The 10,612-nt window shown below is 35.1% G+C and overlaps 1 protein-coding gene across 1 annotated transcript in view; it reads left to right on the forward strand.

Annotated features, from left to right (window-relative positions):
* The window catches only part of LOC137641203 (uncharacterized), a 140,811-nt gene extending 135,851 nt beyond the window's left edge, over nt 1-4,960 (forward strand). Inside the window, exon 2 of the mRNA XM_068373640.1 lies at nt 4,434-4,960. Coding sequence (XP_068229741.1) covers nt 4,434-4,960 — 527 coding nt within the window. The remainder of the gene's footprint in view (nt 1-4,433) is intronic.
* Nucleotides 4,961-10,612: the final 5,652 nt, after the last annotated feature.

Here is a 10,612-nt window from a genome sequence, read left to right on the forward strand (position 1 = left end):
TATTTTTTAGCATGACTTTCTAGTATTTCAAAGCTGTCTAGATTATTACGCGCTCTCTTTATCTTTCCTGATAAGAAATGGAAATATTCACTGACAAGGTGAATGATCCATTGGGTTTCCTTACGTGACTTTCATAACAAGAAGGCAATATATATCTTTAATACTTTTAATGAAAACTTTAGACAATCCGAAAATAAAACATGAATTTTAAAGTTACCTGAATACTTAGATGTTACTGTCTTTTTTCTATAATAAAAAGTCATGCAGGTTCTTTGACTTGATTGACAACTCATTGTCGTCTCTAACACAAGATTATGCCATGAAACGTTGAGTATTTTACAACACCGATGAAGGAAGTTAAATTTATCTGTAAGAATTTAGAATTATGATTTATTTTTTTCTAACAGAATGCATATAAATTATCCATCCACAAAATTACTAATTTCTTATCTTTCTGTGATGAATAATTACCCGACAAGTTTCTGGATCTGAGAAAATCCCGAAATTAAATTTTTCTGAGCCAATAGATCCAACGACAGAAGTTGTCATAATTGCTATCACATTATTAATCATCACCGCTGATTACGAAAACTAGCGAAACTTAATAAAATATGAAATACGTGAAAGGAGCAACACAATACGAACAGCAGAAAGGGAGAAGTATACGAAATCTTAAATCAAAGATTGGAAAATAATAACAAAGACCATCAAACAGCCAAATTTATGGCCAGAGCCGCATGACTTGCCATGAATTTAGGTTTTAGTATCAAAACAACAATCATATAAATATCGTGATTAGGAAACCCGGACAGGGATTAATTTTTTTGAAAGATGCATATAAGATCGATCAATTAGAATTATATTTTCCATAGTTTGTGAAAGTTGTTAAATGTAGTGTTTCAAGTGATAGCATAGAAAGCGGATGAAGAAAACATACAATTAAACTATGTTAAATAAAAAGCATAATTTCTGAATCAAATGTTTTACGAATTTTATTCCAGCCATCAGTAATGACTCATAAATGCATAACCACTTTAAATCCATTCCATTAAAAGCAAGAGCAGCATTCTCATGAAAGTCACTCGCTTTCTTTGATATTGGTATTCGATAACAAGAGTTATTTACCCACCTATGTGATGCTTCGATTAAAAAAAAAAAAAGAGAATATTTAAATACGCTTTCGGAAATTGGAAAAATTCAACCAGAATATTTTACAGTCATTAGTCGCACTGTAAGAATATGGAATTATGATTTAATCTTTTAACCGAATGCCTATAAAATATCCATCCACAAAATTACTAATGACTTGGCTTCCTCGGATGACTAATTAACCGACGAGTTTCTAGATCTGAGAAAATTGCGAAATTATTTGATCCAACGACAAAAGTTGTCATAAATTCTATTACAGTATTTAAACTACTATTAGTGATAACTAAATTTTAAATGTGTTGTGGCCAATAAAATTATGGCATTTTTTTGGCGCTCTTGTGGGTGCCTTTTTTTTTCAATATTTTATAGCTATCTAGATTAATAACCCAGCCACTGAGGGAGGGGGGGGGGGCAAGAAAGACTCTATTTGGTGCCGGTTCCAAGCCCTGGTAAATGGGAAGGGTTGGTGGCAGCAAAGGCATCCTGCCATAAAAAGTTAGCCAAAACAAATATGACCAGTGAAAGTTGTATAAAAATGAAATTAATGCTATGGCGTTCCTGGTAGGCGACGCGTTGGGACCTCGCCTGATCCCTCCGAAAAATCAGCAAGGGCTACCCAGTCATGGGCGGGCTGGGTTAAAGAGGCAAGCTCAGAGGAAAATATGAGGAGAGGGTGAGAGTAGAAACTCTGAATGTGAGGTCAATGACTGGAAAAGGGCGAGAGCTGGTTAACCTCATGGAGAAAAGGAAGATTGGAGTACTATGTGTTCAGGAGACCAGATGGAAGGGAAATAAGGCAAGAGAACTAGGCGAAGGTTGTAAAATTTTTTACAGTGAAGCAAATATGGAAGGAAGAAATGGAGTAGGAATAATATTATCAGAAGATCTGAATGAAAGTTTGATTGGGGTAAAATGACAGAATTATGAGTTTAAAGCTGGGACTGGGAGTAACAATAGTCAATGTGGTGTGTACCTATGCCATGCAAACTAGATGTGCAGAGGAAGAGAAGGATACATTCTTGGAGGAGATGGACCAAGAGCTTGGAAAAAAATCCTGCAAGGGAAAGGGTAATTATAGGAGGAGATCTGAATGGCCACTTGGGAATTAGTAGGGTATGGATAGAGAGAGTGCATGGAGGTTGGGGTGTGGGCGAGAGAAAAGATGAGGAAGAAAGAGTAATTGATTTTGCAGTGGATTTTGACCTAGCAATGATCAACACCTTCTCTGAGGAAAAGATTAAGACTTGGGAGAATGGGGAAGTTAGTTTACAAGGAGAGAGAGATTGAAAATAATTGAAAATTTCAGGTATTTAGGATCAACAGTTGCAGAGGATGGTGATCTGGGGGGTAGAAATAAACCACAGAATCCAAGCAAGACGGGAGAAATGGAAAAAAGTGCGTGGAGTAATATGTGACAGGAAAGTAGGGGTTAAGGTGAAAGGTAAAAGGACACAGGACCGTTGTGAGACTGGCAATGATGTATAGAGCGGAGACGTGGGCAATAAAGAGGACAGAAGAGAAGAAACTGGATGTGGCAGAGATGAGAATGTTGAGATGGATGTGTGGAGTGGCAAGAAGAGATAAGATACAGAATGAAGTAATTAGGGGTACCACAGGAGTTAGAAAACTATCAGATAAGATCCAAGAAAGTAGATTGAAGTGGTAAGGTCATATCATGAGAAGCTATTAACAGTATATTGGGAGGAGGATGATGGAAATGGAGGTACATGGAACGAAAAGGAGAGGGAGACCAAAGCGAAGGTGGATGGACTGTATCAAGGATGACCTTCGATCAAAGGCATTAACCGGTGAAGTGTAGGACAGAGGTAGATGGGGAAGGTTGGTCAGAAACATCGACCCCACATAAAAGTGGGAAAAGATGCAGACAAAGAAGAAGAAGAAGCTATCTAGATTATTACGAATCTCTCTCTCTCTCTCTCTCTCTCTCTCTCTCTCTCTCTCTCTCTCTCTCTCTCTCTCTCTCTCTCTCTCTCTAAAATACTAAAACTTGCTGTTGTTCCAATGCATTCCGGATAAATGGGGATGACTATATTTTATATACTTCATGTATTTTTACCAGTTGAAATAAAATATGACAGTAATTTCTCAGAAATTGAAAGGAGCAACACAATTCGAACAGCAGAAAGGGAGAAGTATGCGAAACCTTAAATCAAAGATTGGAAAAAATGACAAAAGCCCACCAACAGCAAAATTTATGGTCAGAGCCGCTTGACTTGCCATGTATTTGGGTTTTTGTATCAAAACAACAATCCCATTTATATTCTGGTAAGGAAACCAGAACAGGATTAATATTTTTGAAAGATGCATATATGATCGCTCGATTAGAATTGCATTTTCCATAGTTTGTGAAAGTTATTAAATGTGGTGTTTCAAGTGATAATACAAAGCGTATGAAGCAAACATAAAATTAAACTATGTTAAATAATACGCATATCTTAATCAAATGTTTTAAGAATTTCATTCCAGCCATACAGAAATGACTCGTAAATGAATACACACTTGAAATCCATTCCATTAAAAAGAGAGCAGCATCTTCATGAAAATCATTTACTTTCTGGGTATTGATATTCGATGGCCAGAGTTATTTACCCATCTATGCAATGATTCGCTTAACGAAAGAGAATATTTCAATACGCTTTCGGCAATTGGAAAAATTCAAAAGGCTATGTTCGAGAATTGATTGTCATTGCTTTAAAAAAAAAAATAGAAATTTTGGTACTAATTACTGGAATATTTCATATTCCTTAGTCGCACTGTAAGAATATGGAATTATGATTTAATTTTTAACTGAATACCTATAAAACTTCCATCTGCAAAATTACTAATGACTTATCTTCCTCTGATGACTAATTAACCGACGAGGTTCTATATCTGAGTAAATTGCAAAATTATTTTTTCTGAGTAATTCATCCAACGACAAAAGTTGTCATAATTTTTATTACAGTATTTAAAATAATATTAGTTATAATTAAATTTTAAATGTGTTATGGCCAATTGAAACTATGGCATTTTTTGGCGATCTTGCGGATGCCATATTTTTTATAATATTTAATAGCTATCTAGATTATTAACCCAGCCACTGAGGGAGGCCGGGGGGGGGGGGGGGGGGTGGGCAAGCAAGCCTCAACTTAGTGCCGGTCCCAAGACCTAGTAAATGAGGAGGGTTGGCGGCAGGAAAGGCATCCGGCCATGAAAAATAGCCAAAACCAATGTGACCAGTGGAAGTTGTAAAAATGAAATTAATGCTAAGGCGTTCCCGGCAGGCAACGCGTTGGGACCTCGCCTGATCCCTCCGAAAAATCGGCAAGGGCTACCTAGTCATGGGTGGGCTGGGTTAAAGAGGCAAGCTCAGAGGGTGAGAGTAGCACCTCTGAATGTGGGGTCAATAACTGGAAAAGGGCGAGAGCTGGTCGACCTCATGGAGAGAAGGAAGATTGGAGAGCTGTGTATGCAGGAGACCAGATGGAAGGAAAATAAAGCAAGAGAACTAGACGAAGGTTGTAAATTTTATTATAATGGAGTAAATATGGAAGGAAGAATTGGTGTAGGAATAATATTTCCGGAAGATCTGAAGGAAAGTTTGATTGGAGAGAACAGGAAAAATGACAGAATTATGAGTTTAAAGCTGGGACTGGGAGTAACAATAGCCAATGTGGTGTGTTCCTCTGCCACGCAAACTGGATATACAGAGGAGGAGAAGGATACATTCTTGGAGGAGATGGACCAAGAGCTTGGAAAAATTCCTGCAAGAGAAAGGGTGATTATAGGAGATCTGAATGGCCACTTATGAAATTAGTAGGGAAGGGATAGAGAGAGTGCATGGAGGTTGGGGTGTGGGTGAGAGAAATGATGGGGGAGAAAGCGTGATTGATCTTGCAGTGGCTTTTGACCTAACAATGATCAACACCTTCTTTGAGGAAAAGATTGACAGACTGGGGAGAATGGGGAAGTTAGTTTACAAAGAGAGAGAGATTGAAAAGAATTGAAAATTTCAGGTATTTAGGATCAACAGTTGCAGAGGATGGTGATCTGGGAGTAAAAAATTAATAAACCACAGAATGCAAGCAGGATGGAAGAATTGGAAAAAAGTGTGCGGAGTAATATGTGACAGGAAAGTAGGGGTTAAGTTGAAAGGTAAAGTACACAGGACCGTTGTGAGACTGGTAATGATGTATGGAGCGGAGACATGGGCAATAAAGTGGACAGAAGAGAAGAAACAGGATGTGGCAGAGATGAGAATGTTGAGATGGATGTGTGGGGTGACAAGAAGAGATAAAATACAGAATGAAGTAATTAGGGGTACCACAGGAGTTAGAAAACTATCAGATAAGATCCTAGTAAGTAGATTGAAGTGGTATAGTCATATCATGAGAAGAGATTAACAGTATATTGGGGGGAGGGTGATGGAAATGGAGGTACATAGAACGAAAAGGAGAGGGAGACCAAAGCGAAGGTGGATGGACTGTATCAAGGATGACCTTCGATCAAAGGCATTAACCGGTGAAGTGTAGGACAGAGGTGGATGGAGAAAGCTGGTCAGAAACATCAAACCCCACATGAAAGTGGGAAAAGATGCAGACAAAGAAGAAGAAGCTATCTAGATTATTACGAATCTCTCTCTCTCTCTCTCTCTCTCTCTCTCTCTCTCTCTCTCTCTCTCTCTCTCTCTCTCTCTCTCTCTCTCTCTCTCTCTCTCTAAAATACTAAAACATGCGGTCGTTCCAATCCCTTCAGAATAAATGGGGATGACTATATTTTATATACTTCATGTATTTTTACCCGTTGGAATAAATTATCCCAGTGATTTCTCACCAAGTGAAAGGAACAACACAATTCAAACAGCAAAAAGGGAGAAGTATGCGAAACCTTAAATCAAAAATTGGAAAAAAATGACAAAATACCACCAACAGCACAATTTATGGCCAGAGCCTCATGACTTGCCATGCATTTGGTTTTAGTATCAAAACAACAATCCTATAAATATTGTGGTCAGGAAACCAGGACAGGGTTAATTTTTATTTTTGTATATGCATATAAGATCGATCAATTAGAATTATATTTTCTAGAGTTTGTAAAAGTTGTTAAATGTGGTGTTTCAAGTGATAACATACAAAACGAATGAAGGAAACATAAAATTAAACTATGCTAAATAAAAAGCATAATTTCTTAATCAAATACTTTAAGAATTTTATTCCTGCCATCCAGAAATGACTCGTAAATGAATAAACATTTGAAATCCATTCCATTAAAAGCGAGAGCAGCATCCTCATGAAAATCATTTACTTTCTTTGGTATTGTATTGATATTCGATGGCCAGAGTTATTTACCCATCTTTGTGATGCTTCGCTCAAAGAAAAAAAAATATTTCAATACGCTTTCAGCAATTGGAAAAATTAAACAAGTGATGTTTGAGAAATGATTTTCATTACTTTCCAAACATATAGCGATTTTGGTACTAATTACAGAAATATTTTATAGTCAATAGTCGCACTATAAGAATATAGAATTATGATTTATTTTTTTAACTGAATACCTATAAAATATCCTATCCACAAATTTACTAATGACTTATCTTCCTCTGATGACTAATTAACTAAAATTACTAATTATGAAAATAGCAGAACTTTTCGATTAAAACTCTGGCCTTATAGTAAGTAAAAACTATTAAGATTAATACAACTCTCTCTCTCTCTCTCTCTCTCTCTCTCTCTCTCTCTCTCTCTCTCTCTCTCTCTCTCTCTCTCTCTCTCTCTCTCTCTCAAATCTACAAGAACACGTTATTGTTCCAATGCCTTCAGGATAAGTGGGGATGACTATATTTTATATACTTCGTATATTTTTACGCGTTGAAATAAAATATTACAGTGATTTCTCACAAGGTGAAAGGAGTAAAACAATACGAACAGCAGAAAGGGAGAAGTATGCGAAACCTTAACTCAAAAAATGAAGAAAAAAAAAATATGACGAATACCTTCCAACAGCCAAATTTATGGCCAGAGCCGCATGACTTGCCATGTATTTGAGTTTTAGTATCAAAACAACTATCCTATAAATATCATGGGCAGGAGACCAGAACAGGGATAAATGTTTTGAAAGATGCATAAATGATCGATCAAGAATAACTATATTTTCCATATGGAGGGAGGAAATAATACCAGATAGATGGGAGAGAGGGATAAGGATACCATAACACAAGAAGGGGTATAAACTAATATGTAGTAATTATAAAGGAATAAATTTACTTGTTACTGCTTACAAGATTTTGACCATCATTATACATGGGAAAATGAGACCATATGCAGAGAATATTATTGGGGAGTATCAAGCTGGTTTTAGGAAGGGAAGGTCAACAACAGACCAGCTTTTCACTATACGACAGATCATTGGAAATTTCTGGGAACACAATAAATATCAAGTACATCTCATCGTTGATTTTAAACAATCATATGACAGCATTCACCGACCATCAATGTGGAACATCATAAGGGAAATGGTTATACCACATAAGTTAATCAGAATGACTCAAGCCTACTCCAAAAATACAAAATGCTCGATAAGATATGGAAAAAAAGCTATCATCGCCAAAGATATAAAGACCGGGCAGAAGCAGGGATGTATATTGTTACCAATGTTGTTCAATATCATGATGGAAAAAATAGCAAGAACGATCACAGGCAGACCAGAGGGGATAAAGTATAGTGAAGTGACCGTTAACTGCCTAGGGTATGCAGATGATATAAATATAGTAATGGAAGATCTGAGGAATACGGAAAGAATAGGGCTAGAAGTAAATCAAGAAAAAACAAAAATCATGGAAATAGCTAGAAGACAAGAGATGGATGGAAACGTCAACATTGATGGAATGGAAATTGAAGTGGTAGAGGGTTTTAAATATTTTGGGATGGAAATAGCTAGAGATGGAAATATGAGAGCGGAAATAAATGAAAGAATTGGATCTGCGAACAGGTGCCCCTATAGATTGTTAACACTTCTCAAAAGAAGATCAAAATCAGAAAAGACAAAATTGAGAGTGTATAATACCATAATAAGCTCCATTCTGGTCTATGGATGTCAAGTATGGTCATTGACAAAAGAGCAAGAAATGGACTGGAAGTTTTTGAGAATAAAGTATTAAGGATCATAGTGGGACCAGTAAACGACCAAGAAAGACAAGAATGAGGAGAAGACATAACTGGGACTTAAGAGAGCGGACAAAACAACCACATATAAGTCGATTTGTTATGGGAAGAAGAATGCAATGGGCAGGGCATGTTGCAAGAATCGAGGAGAAAAGAATGCTAAGAAGGGTCTTCTTAACACATGTAGATGAACGTAGACCTCCTGGACGACCAAGAAAAGATTGGAGGAGGTGTTTAAAGGAGGACTTACAACAGGAGGGTTTGAACCCTAGAGATTGGATGACTGTAGCACATGACAGAAGAGGTTGGAATAATCAAGCAAGAGCGGTCATGGGTCAACAAGTGGCCCCAAGCCATCTAGAAATGACTCGTAAATGAATAAACACTTGAAATCCATTCCACTTACAGCAACCGCAGCATCGTTATGAGAATCACTTGCTTTCTTGGGTATTGATATTCGATGGTCAGAGATATTTACTCAGCTGGGTGGAGATTCGCTTAATGAAAGAGGATATATCGATACGCTTTTTTCAAATGAGAAATTAAAAACGCGATGTTTGAGTAATGATTGCTATTGCTTTCGAAACATATAGTGATTTTGGTACTAATGACGGGAAAGTTTTATACTTAATAGACGTATTTTGTTTAAAATAGTTTCTATTTAAATACTGAATAAGCTTTAGGCATAAAGTAATATCTATCCATACGCAAATCGTCCTTCTAACGTAAATTTGCAAAGGAAAATAAGAAAAAATCCTATTAAGTGTAAAGTTACAAATGGTATACAAATACATACAAGTATTGAGACATACATGGGGTGATGTAGGAACTTTCCGTACAAAGGGTTCATTCATGATTCATTATCTAAAGCAAGAATAGGAAATGTAGAGAAGGGTTCCCTATTTCTTAGCCACCTAATTGCTGAGTTCAACACCTAGATGTTCCAGAGACTCAAATACCCTTTGTTTAAATACTTTAATGAACGTTATCTTTTCTTTTCACAGAGCCATGCGGGTTGCAATGGAACTACTTGAGAACTCTTGAGAGAAGGGTTCTAGCAAACATGAGTAAAACTATTTTATTTTAAGGGTGCTGCAGGAGCATGTTTACAAAACGTATACACACACAAACACACACACATACACACATACATACACACACACACACACACACACATATATATATATATATATATATATATATATATATATATATATATATATATATATATACATACATATATATATATATATATATATATATATATATATATATATATATATATATATATATATATATATATACACACACACATATGTATATATATATATATATATATATATATATATATATATATATATATATATATATATATATATATATATATATATATATATATATATATATATATATATATGTACATACATATATATGTGTGTGTCTAAAGCGTATTTCACCATCACACACGATGAAGAGCCTGCCTAAAAAGTGTAAACAATATACATTAGAATTATACATACATACATGCATACATACATATATATGGAAATATGTATATATATATATATATATATATATATATATATATATATATATATATATATATATATATATGTATGTATATATATATATATATATATATATATATATATATATATATATATATATATATATATATATATATATATATATATATATGTGTGTGTGTGTGTGTGTGTGTGTGTGTGCGTTTTTTTTGTTTTTTTATACAGCATACATGCACACAAACACACACACATACATATATATATATATATATATATATATATATATATATATATATATATATATATATGTGTGTGTGTGTGTGTGTGTGTATGTGTTGTATATGTGCGTGCTATATATATATATATATATATATATATATATATATATATATATATATATATATATATATATATATATATATATATATATATATATATATATATATATATATATATATATATATATGTGTGTGTGTGTGTGTGTGTGTGTGTGTGTTTGGGTGTGTGTGTGCGTGTGCATGTGTGTGTGTATGAATAAATGTATCTGTGGGAGTTTTCTTTTGAGGGGCAGGGTGGAGGATAAAAGTGCAGAGTGGAAATAATATGCAGAACAAACCGAACAACATCTCTTCCATTTAGTTTCAACGCATGTGCATCATAACGACTCTCTCTCTCTCTCTCTCTCTCTCTCTCTCTCTCTCTCTCTCTCTCTCTCTCTCTCTCTCTCTCTCTTTCGTTTCTGCACAGTAATCGTATTGTCATTTATGAATTGTTCTT

This window comes from Palaemon carinicauda, chromosome 5 (genome assembly GCF_036898095.1).
Source record: "Palaemon carinicauda isolate YSFRI2023 chromosome 5, ASM3689809v2, whole genome shotgun sequence".
Classification (NCBI taxonomy): domain Eukaryota; kingdom Metazoa; phylum Arthropoda; class Malacostraca; order Decapoda; family Palaemonidae; genus Palaemon; species Palaemon carinicauda.